The following is a 16,140-nucleotide window of genomic DNA, read 5'->3' on the forward strand; positions in this document are numbered from 1 at the left end:
AGCTACACCAATCAGCTCAAAAGCTCATAAAAAACTGAGGGCCAACAAGAAAGGAACCATACAAAAATGGCACTGAATGAGTCTTACAGCAACAAAACTGGACTTCCATTAGAGAAATGAAATTTGCATCTGATGATGAGCTAGCATGGTGGCCAGGAAATTATGGGTAGAACATTAAGCTCAGGGAGGGCGGGTGCACGCCTGGCACAGCTGAGCATAAAATCACATGTGATGATGTTGGGCAAGTGTCCTGATGTCATCGCGCAGACTTGCAATATTCTGTTCGGCAGGCGCATGCCGGAGTCGGCTGCGTGCCCACTGACATTTAAAAGGCCCATTAGGCACATTAAGAAGCTAATTAAATTCAATTTTACACTGCCCAGCCAACCTAATGGTTGGCGGGCAGGCGAAAAAGCCAAGTGGCCTTTACATTTTTTAGGAAACCACATTCACGAGTGGGATGAAGCTTCCTAAAGCAAATAAACATCAAATAAAAATTTTATTTTTGGATTATAAACATGTCCCAGCTCGTGACAGAGTCAGGTGAGGGGACATGTCTTATGACAATTTTATTTCCTTTATTTTTTTTCAAACAGCCCTTCATCTCCCTGAGAAAGCTCCGTGTCTCAGGGAGATTGAAACGGTCTTTCACGTGCATGCACAAAGTTCACGCTCGGCCTGTTCATCCTCCTGCACAGGTAGCGCTCAGCGTTGCCACTTCCGTTCCATGCTGGGCGGACTTTAATTGGCCCACCAGCGGGAAATCGCAGTGCAGAGTCGATTGCGGGTGACAGTCGGCTTCCTGACCGCCCCCGCTGAGCACCACCGCCAAGGGCAAAATCCGTCAACGATGCTGAGGGAATAAGAGCTACACCAATCAGCTCAAAAGCTCATAAAAAACTGAGGGCCAACAAGAAAAGAACCATACAAAAATGGCACTGAATGAGTCTTACAGCAACAAAACTGGACTTCCATTAGTGAAATGAAATTTGCATCTGATGATGAGCTAGCATGGTGGCCAGGAAATTATGGGTAGAACATTAAGCTCGGGGAGGGCAGGTGCACGCCCGGCACAGCTGAGCATAAAATCACATTTGATGACGTTGGGCAAGTGTCCTAATGTCATCGCGCAGACTTGCAATATTCCGTTCGGCAGGCGCATGCCGGAGTGAAAGGCACAATTACACAACTTCTATTATTATATTATGAAGCTCCCACCTATTTCCAGAATTACAAGCCATCATCCTTTTTGTTGTGTCCCTTGTGCTGGTGTACAGCGGTTGCTAACACAAAGATCAGCCCAATAAGTTGAAAGCCTTGCAACCAAGAATTCCTTTGCAATAGTGGTTTCTTTAATATCCTTGTATTATGAATTCTGTGAACAACTGGACAGGTTTTCACCTTCACCACATTTTCAGTCAATGGAATGAAAATCTGCCAAATTCTATAAATGGCGTGCAATCTGCCCCGTCATATTACTGCTTGGGCAGTAAATGTAGAAATTAACCCCAATGCATTTACATGCAAACAAAATTAATACAAAAAGAACATGTTTATTAATTTATCTTGTAGCCATTTACTCTGTGTCTACATTTCAGCTGAAGTACAGTTAATAGCAAACCTTTGTGCACCTACCTGCACACTCGTCAGGGTTGTATACTGGTAAGCCTTTATTACAAGGTAGTTGGCTTCTATATCTATTATTCCCAAGATCATGTACTTCCACCATCTTCTTTTTAGTATTGCCAACAGGTTCTCTTCTCCTGTGCAAAAGAAAAGACCACCAGGTTACAACTGCAACCAGTCACTGTTAAGAAGTTGTTGTGGTTTCAACTATTTGATTGCAAAGTAAGGATTCTGTAACATTTGGATTAGATAAAAATCAAAATGAACAATAAAATGAAAAATGTGTAGGCTTATTGCATAAATAGCACAGTGTAACATCTTCAAGCCCCAAGATGATGTATCTTTGTTCCCAGGTTGAACTATGCAGCTGTAAATTAAAAACTATTTTTTGAGGTCTAACTGAATTTTATAAAAATAAATGAAAACAATTGTGAGGGCATATTTTCCTCTGTTCATCAAATTAACTGTAGCCAAGAAGTTAGTGTGATTACAATCAGGGTGTCTGCAATTTTTTTTGTCTGTGATCACAATGGGGTAGAGTTTGGAAAATCTACATCCCTCCTCCTGAATCGAAGTGGGCAACTTTTCTCTTTTTTTAACTATCATATTTTTGCATTGAGATTTGTGGAAGTACGACATTGTACTAAATTGATTAAATATAAATGTAATAGCATAAAATGAAAATATTAACATATTTGAACATTCATGGCACTGATTTGGGACATTTGCCTTTGCTTTTCTGAACCCAAGATTTCTAATTTTGCAGATTTAAAGTATGCAAGTCGTCATGGCCAGGAAAAGGAAAAAGAGGAAATATTGAAAAAATACACCCATTGAGGAAATTCACAATTGTTATTATTTATTTTTATAAAATTCAGTTAGGCCCCAAAATGTAGTTTTTAATTTACAGCTGCATGGTTCAGCCTGGGAGCAAAGTTACATCATCTTGGAGCTTGAAGATGTTACGCTGTGCTATTTATGCAATAAGCCTACGCATTTCTCATTCTATTGTTCATTTTGGTTTTTACCTAATCCTCACATATTCCTTTCTTTTGGATATGACATTGATTGGTTTAAAATGTTGGCATTTCAGTTGCTCCCTGTCAACTTGTTCAATTTCAGGCCAATTTCACAACATCCAAGTCGTTCAGCCAATGATCTCTGCGTCAACTAGATGGGCTATAAGTTGGTTCCTTCTGTAAATACACACTGTGATGAAATTTAGATAACCTTTCAAATAAAAGTGAGCAATATGTAATGACAGAAGTTCTAATAGGATCAAAGCAGCTTCAGCGCTTTCTGCTGTGCAAAAATACATCATAGGAAATAATTCCAAAACTGTTTATTCTATATCAATATATTTATGCAGAAATTAGTTTGTTTAATAAAAATACTTTCATATCTGAAAAAGCACGATTGTACTTATTTTTGTACTTTTTTTGTAAGATGTACTTTTTTATGTTTTTATGATGATCCAAGTAATCTTAGGAATGTAAATAATTAAAATTACTTTGCAAATTCAATAACCTATTTATATTGGTCTATCAGGTTACACTAGACTCTGTAGTATAAGGGTCTAATACATAATGGGTTAGTGTGGGACTGAGTACAGTACCACCCACGCAGTGAGGTATGAGAACACATGACCTGCAACCAGGGGTCAGTGTAGTGTTGGACAAAGCTATGTGTAGAATTAAGCACAGAGACAACTCTCAGCTTGGACCTTTACTGTATCTATGTATATAGTTTCTGTGGCTAATTAATACTTACTGTTGTACTACCTAAGACTATGAATACCTTATATACCAACAACTTACAACAGGCACATTGGGCAGAATTTTGCCGTCAGTGAGCAGGGGGCAGGGCCTGCTTGCCTACACGTAAAATGACGTCAGGGGTTACCCCCGATGTCATCCCCCCAATTTAAATTTTCAGGAAGGCGGGGGCACAGCAAAATCAGGCCCGCCGACCTGTCAATGGCCAATTGAGGTCATTGACAGGATCATTTAAACAATTAAAGGACCTGCCCATCAAACCTTAAGGTTGGCGAGTAGGCCTGGAGCCCCAGCAGCAACTAGAGAAAACATGAAACCTCATCCAGCAGCGGGATGAGGCTTCATGCAGGGTTCTAAAAAGTTTAATAAAGTTTTACTATAATTTATGAACATGTCCCATCTCATGTGACACTGTCACATGGGGGGGGGAGACATGTTAGGAAATTTTTTTTTCTATTTTTAATCCTTTTAAAAGGAAGCGATCTCCCTGAGGCAGCACTTAGCCTCAGGGAGATGTGTACTCTTTTGTGTGCATGCGCGAACGAGCGCACTCTCGCTTTCGGGGAATCCCCCGCCCACACAGGGAGCACATAGCGCTTCCTGCCAGGCGTCACGCCGGGCGGGCCTTAATTGGCCTGCCCATGTAAAATGGCAGCGAGGCCCGCCTCCCCGCCCGCCAGAGATTGGGTCAGGCCTGCCCACCTGGCAGGCAGATAATTCTGCCTTTTAGGAAAACAGAGAGTTTGATTTTTAGTCCCTGCCAGGATGGGATTGGATGCAGGCAGACGCTAAAAATATCCCTGTTGGCCAGCGCGTCAGTTCCCCAACTCCTTCCTGGCCTCAGGTCACTTTGGAGGAGGCGGAATGGGGTGGGGGCAGCAGGGCTACCTGTGTGCAAGTGGCGGATAGCCAACATGGCTTATGAGTCTATTGAAGCCAATTAAGCAGCCAGTGTCTAGAGACTGCAAGATTCATTTTTTAATTTAAGCTTAACATTTAGAGAGAATATGCCCCTATTTTTAAGTGCCCTCTCCCTTATTTATCCTGTACTGGAGAATGTCGCTTCTTTCATGCTGAAAGGTCTCTGATACTTGTTTTTATTTGTAGAAACTTTTCATCTAAATGTAGTTCACATAATATTAATTACTTTAAAGAGACTGCTGTTTTGGTGGCGATTGCCATATAAACCAACCAGGAATATTAGCAGAAGTAGACTAACAGTAGACCCTAAAAGCTGACACTTCAAGGACTGCCCGGCTAAAACGGTATGTGAAGGCAAAGCACTTTGGGCAAACAGAAAGCTGGGGTATTGGATTGGCCGCACATTTCACACTCGGCCCAAATTTCCTTTTTATTATCGTCAATGGGCTTTGCTGTCAGTTTTTCATCATTGTCAAAAGTGAAAATGACCCCTGAACAGTTTAGGGCCTTTATAACTTATATTGTAGGTAACATCCCTGTTCTTGAATTGAAGTGAAAATATGTTGTGGGTACAACATTGGTGTTGCATTTCTGGGTGCCGTTTCCATTCTCAAACTCTTTACCTTTCTCTCTCTTTCTCTCTGTCTTTTAGGATGCTGCCTATAACCCACCTCTTTGGCTAAGCCTTTGGTCACGCACCCCAATATCTGTGAAATGCTGGGGAGCTGGACAGAGTGTATTTTCGTTGAAAACTAGGTCAGGGGTTGGTGGGGTGGTGGTGATGGAAGGCTCTGTGAATTGGGTTGTGGAGTTGATTGTGGGAGCGATTGTTGGTGTAACCTTTAGGGAACTGAGGGCCTGGTCGGTCTGTAAAATTTCAATTTGTTTTCATTTCACAGAGATATTCCTCTCATCTTTCCTATTCAAACAGCTACGCTTCACGCTCTCTCAATTCAGCTTGGGCGATCTTTTTCATCATTAACCCAGTTCAAGGTGACACTCCTATCCCTGTTTATGTCGAAACTCTCCCCCCTTCCATTAATGCTGTCACTCTCTCTCACAATTCCCCTCTGCTAATGTTCATATTTTCTTTTTTCACCCCACCCCACCCTCCCTCTTGAGCCTAAGCCCTTTGCTCTGCTAAACCTCTTCAACTCTTTATCTCTCTCTCTCTCTCTCCTTTAGAATGTTCCTTAAAACCTACCCCTTTTGGTCAAGTGTCCTAATATATCCTTATGTAGCTATGTGTCAAATTTGTTTGACAGTCACTCCTGTGAAACTCTTTGGGATGTTTTACTACGTTAAAAGCATTCTATAAATGCAAGTTGTTGTCGCTGCTATCAACTGGACAACTGACAAAAAATAGCTCCTTTTGATTCTTTCCATGAAGAAACTGATTCAGATTCAAAATTACTTAAAAGGTGTAGCATAGCCGCATCATCATGTTGGACACTTCCAGTGGTACATATGGCAAATGCTTGGGACAACGGAAATTGTTAGCAAACAGCAATTAGTGTATAAAGCATCAGTCTGTTCTCATACCCAAGTCTATTTAAGATATATTGAAATTGCATACATTTTCCCAGGAAATTCCTCCATTACTTTACCTTGCTTATCATCCTGTTTGACTAGGAGCTGGAGAAAAACAAGATATTTCCTTTTTAAAAGGGTAGACTGAATTTTCCTAATGAATGGGTATGTTTACACAGAACTTTGATGCACATTAAAGATGTGATTTGAGTCATAACTCAAGTTGAGCATTCACAGCTTCTTTCTTTCAGCCTCATGTGTTTTGTTATATATCTGTAGCTGCAAGGAAATTAGACATCTTTTTATGATGCAATTTTTTACCACATGGTTCTGAGTGATTCACGTCTGCAAGCAAACACGTAAACTTACATTTAGCCATTGCTAACTGTTCAGAGATGTTAGAAGCTGCTTTGGAGTGTGTCTCATAAGCTCAGCTGCTGCTATCAGAAGGTATCAGTCTACTGCTCTAGAACTAGTCTGTTCTGCAGGCTGTGAAAGGAACAGCTTTCCAACTAATAAAAGCCATAGTTAATTATGCAATGGTAAACATTCAATGTCAGGTTATAGACTTTGATTTTCTTTTTCAATCGCTTTTTATTTGCTTAATTTATTCAGAGGTGTCATGTGCCTCCCTTATGTTTACTGAATGACTCATTGACTCTGAAAATACAAATATATTTTAAAACTGACATATCAGGAAGGAAATTAAGCAGGATGTACATCATTGACAGTGAAGAGTTGTCAACACTGGGCAAATCCTAGGTGTGGGACTGGCAGCTGCAAATTTACAGTCACATATCTGAGGTGCCACCTTATGGTGAAAATATAAATATGGTTAGAAATAGCATGTTTCATTCGTTACCTAGGCTAGGTCTCAGCAATTGCTCAGTGGCGAAGCTCTCGACTCCAAGTCATAAGATCATGGGTTCAGGCACTACTAAAGATTGTGTAAAACTGTGATTTATATCAAAAAATAATTTTTGAATTTACTAGCTGGAAACTCCTAATTAATTAAAAAAAAAGCTTAAAGCCACTTTACAGTGGCTTGAGATCAGAGTCAAAAATGGCTGCAAGCTTGCATCACTGTACCCCCCACATTCTAATGCCATTCATATGGAGACAACCTGTTTGCAAATCCGCATCAAGAACAATTGTCTTGAAGGAGTATAGATGGAACCATCTCCTATCCCATTAGCAAAATGTCCAGACAATCAACTGGGTGGACAATGGGACCCATGGCTGAGAGATGCATTCCCAGCCATGACCTAATCAAGTTACAATTGGGATACACCAGCCATGACCATATTGGGGTCACTAGGAAGTTGGAGGGAGAAGATAACGTGACATGGACAAAAGAGCTGAACTCCCGAGGCAGACAGAGACTGCCTTTTACATCAAGGCTGCATTGACCGAGTCTGAAGTCTGGGAATTTACCAAGGCTACTTAGACACCACCTTCCAAACCCACGACCACTACCATCTAGAAGGGCAAGGGCAGCAGGCACATGGGAACATCACCACCTCAAAGTTCCCATCCAAGTCATTCTCCATCCTGACTTGGAAGTATATTGTAATTCTTTCAATGTCACTGGGTCAAAATCCTGGAACTCCCTCCCTAACAGCACTGTGGGTGTACCTACACCTCACGGACTGCATCAGTTCAAGAAGGCAGCTCACGACCAAGGCAACTAGGGATGGGCAATAAATGTTGACCTCGCCAGTGAAGCTCACATCCCGTGAATGAATAAAAAAAGCCAACCCTTTGTGTGTTTAAGCACCTGCTTTTCTACAGAAAAGGACAAGTAACTGAGGCACTGAAGGAACAAGACCTGAGTGGTTTCCTTCTCTCCCTCTCTGTCCAGCTTCCAAGTTTTGAACTCACTGAATTGGCAAGTATATTGTTTCTAAAAACCTGCTGCGATCAAACAAGGAGAGGGAAAAAAAGGGAGCCATTCGACCTCTACTCACATGATCATAGCAAGATATTTGAGCATTAAATCTTGATGACACTCAGTGCAGTACTGAGGGAGTGCTGCTCTGCTGGAGGTGTATCTTACATTACAGGCATAAAATCCAAACTAGTCTTCCCTCTCAGGTGCACATAGAAGATTCTGTGGCATTATCCAAAGAAAACAGAAGAGTTTTCCCTGACGTATGGGCCAATATCTTTCCCTGAAACATTATATAAAGGTGAGATGTGAGAGTGACTGCCCTTGACATCAAGGCTGCATTTGACCAAGTGTGGCATCAGGGAGCCCTGGCAAAACTGGAGTCAATGGGAATCGGGGGAAAATTCTCCACTTGTTGGAGTCATACCTAGCACAAAGGAAGATGGCTGTGGTTGTTGGAGGTCAGTCATCTCAGCTTCAGGACATCACTGCAGAAGTTCCTCAGGGTAGTGTCCTCAGCCCAACCATCTTCAACTGCTTTATCATTGACCTTCCTTCCATCATAACATCAGAAGTGGGAATGTTCGCTGATAATTGCACAATGTTCAGCACCATTCGCAACTCCTCAGATACTGAAGCAGTCCATGTTTCCAAATTCAGCAAGACCTGGACAATATGCAGGCTTGGGCAGACAAATAACAAGTAACCTTCGCGCCACACAAGTGTCAGGCAATGACTATCTCTAATAAGGGAGAATCTAACCATCACCCCTTGATGTTCAATGGCATTGCCATCAGTGAATTCCCCACTATCAACATCCTAGGGGTTATCATTGACCAGAAACTGAACTGGACTAGCCATATAAATACTGTGGTTACAAGAGCAGGTCAGAGCCTAGGAATCCTGCGACAAGTAGCTCACCTCCTGACTCCCAAAAGCCTGTCCACCATCTACAAGGCACAAGTCAGGGGTGTGATGGAATACTCCCCACTTGTCTGGATGAGTGCAGCTCCAACAACACTCAAGAAGCTCGACACCATCCAGGCCAAAGCAGCCCACTTGATTGGCACCACATCCATAAACATTCACTCCATCCACAGTGGCTGCAATGTGTGTCTACCACCTACAAGATGCACTGCAGGAATTCACCAAGGCTCCTTAGACAGCACCTTCCAAACCTACGGCTACTACCATCTAGAAGGACAAGGACAGCAGAAAGATGGGGACACCACCAACTGCAAGTTCCCCTCCTAGTCACTAACTGTTCTGACTTGGAAATATATCACTGTTCCTTCACTGTCCCTGGGTCAAAATCCTGGAACTACCTTCCTAACAGCAATATGGGTGTACCTACACCACATGGATTGCAGTGGTTCGAAGGCAACTCACCACCACCTTCTCAAGGGCAACTAGGGGTGGGCCACAAATACTGGCCCAACCAGCAAAGGCTACATCCCCTTATTGAATAGAAATTTTTTTAAAAAAAAGATTTACATTGCTGTTTCTGCGATATTGCTATGCACTAATTGACTGCCACATTCCAACAGTGGCTACACCTCATTGGCTGCAAAGACTTTAGAATGTCCTGAGGTTATGAAAGACACTATCCAAATGCAGAATAACTGATCAGCCTTTTTTGGCCTTGAAACAAACTCACCACCTTTACACATGTAATGCAAGTGAACTGAAATAAAAAATCCAATTCTGTTTTCTGTCCACACTTCTCAAACAACAGGTGCCCTGCAATGGAGGATGACTACACAAGTGCCACACTGGGAGTGGAGGAAAAAAAGGCTGGTACTGAGGATGGGGATCCATAATCGGTACACAGCCAGCGAAATGGTATGCAACCGGAACATCAACCCTCCTATCTTCTGCCACATACAGAGACCATGGGAATCTTCTTGTGCCTCCTTCCTCCTCTTCTATGCTGCTTCAACCATTTAACACTCCTCTGGGTCTATCTTTTGTTCTTGTTTCAATGCCACCTCCTTTTGTTTGCAGCATCATTTGAGTCATTCGATCACCTTTGCCCTACACCCTATCTCTCCCCACCACCCTCAGAATTTACTTTCCCGCCCTAATTTTTCAAACCAGTTTTCACACCTGATTCCAAGGGCAAGAATTTTAGGCCGGCGTGTGGGCATGTGCCCGACCTGACTGGATGCGAAATCGCACGTGATGGCAGCAGTGGGCAAGCGCCCCGACGTCATCCCGTGCTCACACGATATTTCGGTCGGCGGGCATGCGCAAGAATCAGAAGCGCGCCCGCCGACAATTAAAGTTGTTAAGGTTCCAATTGTGCCTGATTTTTCACAGTCCGTCCAACCTTCCGGTTGGCAGACGGGTGAATCTGCCAGGCAGATTTTGCATTTTTCATGAAACCACATCCAAGGGTGGGATGAGATTTCCTTGATTACATTTTTAAAAATAAAAATGTATGGGCAGAATTTGCATCATGGAAATGTTCAGGTGACAGATTCTGATGGGTGGACCTTATTTTCCGGATTTTAAGATCTTTATTTAATTATTTGGAAGGCTTCAGCTCCCTGAGGCAGCTCTCTGCCTTCAGGGAGCTTTTGTTTGGCGCTCGCCTGTGCCCATGCTAATGTCAGTGTCTGCCCTCCTCCCGCACCCACCCCGGTGGTGTTGAGCATTTCAGCACGTGCTTCAAGCTGGCTGGCCTTTAATTGACCAGCCAGCATGAATTGCGGTTGGGGGGCAAACGTGGGTGGTAGTCCATTCCCCAGCCGCTCCTGAGCCCAACGATCGTGTTCGGACACCAACCTAAAAATCCTGCCCCATGTTTTCTATCTATCTCATTTTTTAGCATATGCCCACGTCTCCTATTCCTTTAGTTTTTTTACACACCCTTTGTCTTTTTAATTTCTTAGTGGCCAGAATTTTATGATCCCGTCATGGTGGCGACAGAGCCATAAAAGGCAGCAAGCCATCGTAAAGTCCATTGACTTCGGCAGGACCGTAAAATCACGCTGGCGTAAAATTCCGGCCAATGTTCCTATCAATGACTTGATTGAGGTGATTTGTTACATAATTCAATTCATGGTTCCTGTCAGAGGTTCTGTTTTTTTGTTAAATGTATGTTTTCTCCCTCTCCCATTTTCTGCTCATTAATGTATCCAATCACTTGTTGTTTTTAGTTGTGAATAAAGGTTTACATCATAAACATTAAAATGTTGGTTCTTTTTCCTACTGACAGACCTGCTGTTGTGTCTTTAAAACATATATATTGGCTTGTAATGGCACTTATAAAGATTCTGACAGTTTGTAAATTAAGTGAGTCACTCCTCTGAATCAGATTAATTTAAAAAGAAAAAAGGCATACATTTCATTAATGGATGAGTGGTTAAAATAAAATAATTCAATTTTTAATGAAAACTCGGCATCAACCTAATCAAATTCCTGAAGAAGAAATCACTTGCAGGTTATTGGTAAATCCTTTATATTTTGTTGTATACAACCCAGATTGGTGACCTTGGTTTATGTAATCAGTTTCGATAATTGCTCCAAGTTTCTATTGTATGTTCAGAGCTGCTTAGCACACTGAGTAGCAGCAGATTTTCTCATAAATCACCACCAGCACACAATGCATCAGAATGTTCAAAACCTGTGTGGTTTGGTGATTATTGTTGCAGGCCCGATCTCACTGAGGTCATAAAGTTAATTTCTGTGAACAGAAGGAATTTAATTTTACACCTCCATCCTGCCTCTCACAATTTCCCAATCGAATTATTCAGAAAGTTACAACTGCTAAGCAATTACTCTCCATTTTCAAACATAATTGAAAGCTATAAAGGGGTAAACCTATGAATTTGCACTCCTCATGCAGAGCATCACACACTGGGGGTGAACATAAAGAATTAGTGGTCCCCCCCGCCTCCCCACCAACATTGTTTCATCCATTAATTTTGATAGATGGAATACTGATCATGACATAGGCTCGTATTCCCAATATGCAGTTTGCGCCAGGAGCACCTGCTGATCTGTGGGAGCCTGGTAATTCAGACTTACCCACTTATGTACTTTTGTAGAAGTGCTAAGTTTGCCAGCAGTGTTAGGGCATATGGTGCTGGCTCGATAGGAAAGGTCACATTTATTTTATAACTTTATAAATAACTCGGCCATTTTGTGGCTAAATTTGTCTTTCTTAGTTTGTTCTCAGGATGTAGGTGACACTGGCAAGGCTGCATTTATTGTCCATTCATAACTTCCCTTAGAAACTAGTGACTTGCTAGATTACGTCAAAGGCCATCAAAAAAAGAAAGAAGTTGTAATTTCAGGGTAACTTTCCAACTGCACACTGCTGAGGGCACTTTGCCTGCTGGCAGGGCACATTGGAAATGCACTATGTATGCTGATCACCTGATTTTCCAAATACATATATGACACATATTATATTGTTAGTAGGCAAGACCAATAGTATGGAGTTAGATAATCATTCCTGGTATACTGATGACCATTTGAAAATTAACAAAGCTAAAATAGTGGTTGAGGTAAATGTCAAAGTGGATGTCAATAAAATTCAAGAGGGAATAAGGAGCCTCAAATTTGATTGGTTGCTCTGCCTGATGGAATTAAACTCAAACTGCTTAAAGACGTAGGGCATGTGTTAAGTGAGTGCCTGGTTTATGTACTTAATAGCTCACTGAAGAGTGGAATTGTTCCCATGGATTAGAGGGCAGATAAAGGAGAACCAATATTTAAGAAGGAAAACTTGAAGTTTTTGGGAAGAGATAGTAGGATTCAGCAAGATTCAGTACGAAGCAGAACCGCTGTGCGTGCTGTTAAAACGTGGATTTCTTTATTCTCCTTCTAGACTCCCTCTCCTGGGAAGTGTCAGAGATGGACCACGTGAAAATGATGGAGGGGTGGAGATTGGAAGCAAAATTAATAAATTTTTCCAAGTCCCGACGAGAGCATGAAGCAGTACCGAAGTAATCATCGATGTACCGGAGAAAGAGTTGTGGAAGGGGGCCAGAGTAGGACTAGAACAAGGAATGTTCCACATACCCGATAAAGAGACAGGCATAGCTGGGGCCCATGCGGGTACCCATAGCCACACCTTTTATTTGGAGGAAGTGAGAGGAGTTGAAGGAGAAATTGTTCAGTGTGAGAACAAGTTCAGCCAGACGGAGGAGAGTAGTGGTGGATGGGGATTGTTTGGGCCTCTGTTCGAGGAAGAAGCTGAGAGCCCTCAGACCATTCTGGTGGGGGATGGAGGTGTAGAGGGATTGAACGTCCATGGTGAAAAGGAAGCGGTTGGGACCAGGGAACTGGAAATTGTTGATGTGACGTAAGGTGTCAGAGGAATCACGGATGTAGGTGGGAAGGGACTGGACAAGGGGAGAGAGAAGGGAGTCAAGATAACAAGAAATAAAAGGTGTGGCAATGGGTACCCGCATGGGCCCCAGCTATGCCTGCTTCTTTATGGGGTATGTGGAACATTCCTTGTTCTAGTCCTACTCCGGCCCCCTTCCACAACTCTTTCTCCGGTACATCGATGATTACTTCGGTGCTGCTTCATGCTCTCATCGGGACTTGGAAAAATTTATTAATTTTGCTTCCAATCTCCATCCCTCCATCATTTTCACGTAGTCCATCTCTGACACTTCCCTTCCCTTCCTTGACCTCTCCGTCTCAATCTCTGGTGATAAACTGTCCACCAATATCCATTACAAGCCTACCAACTCCCACAGCTACCTCGACTACAGCTCCTCACACCCCGTTTCCTGTAAGGACTCCATCCCATTCTCTCAGTTCCCTCGCCTCCGTCGCATCTGTTCTGATATGTTCCTCCTTCTTCCTCAACCGAGGTTTTCCACCCACGGTGGTTGACAGGGCCCTCAACTGTGTCCGGCCCATCTCCCGTGCATCCGCCCTCACTCCTTCTCCTCCCTCACAGAAACATGATAGGGTCCCCCTTGTCCTCACTTATCACTCCACCAGCCTCTGCATTCAAAGGATCATCCTCCACCATTTCCGCCAACTCCAGCATGATGCCACCACCAAACACATCTTCCCTTCACCCCCCCAGCGGCATTCCGTAGGGATCATTCCCTCCGGGACACCCTGGTCCACTCCTCCATCACCCCCTACTCCTCAACGCCCGCCATGGCACCTCCCCATGCCCACGCAAAAGATGCAACACCTGCCCCTTCACTTCCTCTCTCCTCACCATCCAAGGGCCCAAACACTTCTTTCAAGTGAAGCAGCATTTCACTTGCATTTCCCCCAACTTAGTCTACTGCATTCGTTGCTCCCAATGTGGTCTCCTCTACATTGGAGAGACCAAATGTAAACTGGACGACCGCTTTGCAAAACACCTGCGGCCTGTCCGCAAGAATGACCCAAACCTCCCTGTCGCTTGCCATTTTAACACGCCACCCTGCTCTCTTGCCCACGTGTCTGTCCTTGGCTTGCTGCATTGTTCCAGTGAAGCTCAACGCAAACTGGAGGAACAGCACCTCATCTTCCGACTTGGCACTTTACAGCCTTCCGGACTGAATATTGAATTCAACAACTTTAGATCTTGAGCTCCCTCCTCCATCCCCACCCCCTTTCTGTTTCTTCCCCCTTCTTTTTGTTTTTTCCAATAATTTATATAGATTTTTCTTTTCCCACCTATTTCCATTATTTTTAAATCTTTTATGCCCCCCCACCCCCAATAGAGCTATACCTTGAGTGCCCTACCATCCATTCTTAATTAGCACATTTGTTTAGATAATAAAACCAACTTCAACACCTCTGTGTTCTTTTGTTCTTTTGTCTGTGACATCTTTTGATGATCTAATCCTATCACTGCTTGCTTGTCCCTACAACCACACCGCCCCCCTCTACTTGTCTCCCCCCATCCAACCACCCCCCCACCCCCACCTTAAACCAGCTTATATTTCACCCCTCTCCTAATATTCACTCAGTTCTGCTGAAGGGTCATGAGGACTCGAAACGTCAAGTCTTTTCTTCTCCGCCGATGCTGCCAGACCTGCTGAGTTTTTCCAGGTAATTCTGTTTTTGTTTTGGATTTCCAGCATCCGCAGTTTTTTGTTTTTATCTAAAGCCAGCTTGTCTGCTTTAATGGGTACTAGCTTTGATACGGAAGAGAGATAGCGTGTATTTGCATTTTTCAAGAAGTGGGGTGAAAACTTGATGCCTATCCAGCAGATACCAAGCCATATGTTTATATTACCAATAAAATTAGTACTATGAAAGGGGTTTAATTGTTAAAAGATGGAGTTCAAAGAAGCTGGTGAGACAATGAGAATTTGAATTCAATCAGTGGTGGTAGCGATAACTTCAGCAGTTTTCGGGTGTACAGAACAGAGGCAATGGGAGATCAAAAGGCAGCTGCAAGCCTCCAATTGGCTCCATAGTGAAAAGAATCTCATTCTGAATTCATAAGGTGAAAATGCTTTGTCTGGTGCTTGGTTAGGTCTATGGGTTGCTGTTGCCTTAATGGAGATTAATTTAAAAGTTATGATATTAGCAATTTGTAGCCACGTGGATATATTTTAACCTGTGTAAATTAATTAAATGTTTCAATTAGTTTAATGTAAAGCCTCAAGAACTGGTGGTCTGATTCCTGAATTTAGAGTCACATCTCAAACATAACACCTAAAATTATAGGTTATGACAGTTGTTTAAAGATTCCCTCTGGGAATTTTAAATAACTCCGCTTTACCAACTGCATTGGTCATAACAAGTGGTCTATGGATTCTGCAGGCTGTTGTCGAAATGACATGAACTCTAGTCAATGAATACGGAAGTTTAACCTGATTCTGAACTGGTCTTCCAATGTAGTCCATATCTTTTGGGGTTCCTTCAGCTCTTCTTCTGTTAATTCTGATGTACTCAGCCTGTGTTGACCTTCATTTTGCATTGCTAGAAAATTTTTTATGGCTTACTTGTCTGGTTCAGACACACCTGAATAAAGAAACCACAGCTCTGTATGGTGTTTAAAAATTTTGAGTTCAGATAGTAGGTCAGCTGTGCCCCAATTCAACTAGGGAATTTTGTGGACATTTTGACAATATCCCTTTGACCTCCCTTGTCCTATAGTACCTGGGATGAGTGTCAATGTAGCTGCTTTTCTGAAGTTCTGCCCATTATAATCACAACCTTCTCTGGCCCAATTTTATGACAGTTTTGTTTGTTTTTTTTGTTTGGCTCTCCCTCGCTCACTCTCAATCTGGCCCACACCCTGGTCACTCATCTGTCCTGACTGAGCTAACGTGCTGATCCTCTCTATGCACTGTCCCACTCACTGAACTGACAGGCTATGCACTGCAATCTCACCACTAGGGACCCTTCTGCTTACCAGCTCTTTATTTGAGCACTATCTCTGCATCATTTCTTCAAAGTTTTTTCTGAGCAATCACCACC

At 42.8% G+C, this 16,140-nt stretch overlaps 1 protein-coding gene across 1 annotated transcript in view; it reads right to left on the bottom strand.

Moving 5' to 3' along the window:
* slc35f1 (solute carrier family 35 member F1) overlaps positions 1-16,140 on the bottom strand; it is a 455,916-nt gene that overhangs the window by 179,855 nt on the left and 259,921 nt on the right. Inside the window, exon 3 of the mRNA XM_041188566.1 lies at positions 1,636-1,763. Coding sequence (XP_041044500.1) covers positions 1,636-1,763 — 128 coding nt within the window. The remainder of the gene's footprint in view (positions 1-1,635; positions 1,764-16,140) is intronic.

Source organism: Carcharodon carcharias, chromosome 5 (genome assembly GCF_017639515.1).
Source record: "Carcharodon carcharias isolate sCarCar2 chromosome 5, sCarCar2.pri, whole genome shotgun sequence".
Lineage (NCBI taxonomy): Eukaryota > Metazoa > Chordata > Chondrichthyes > Lamniformes > Lamnidae > Carcharodon > Carcharodon carcharias.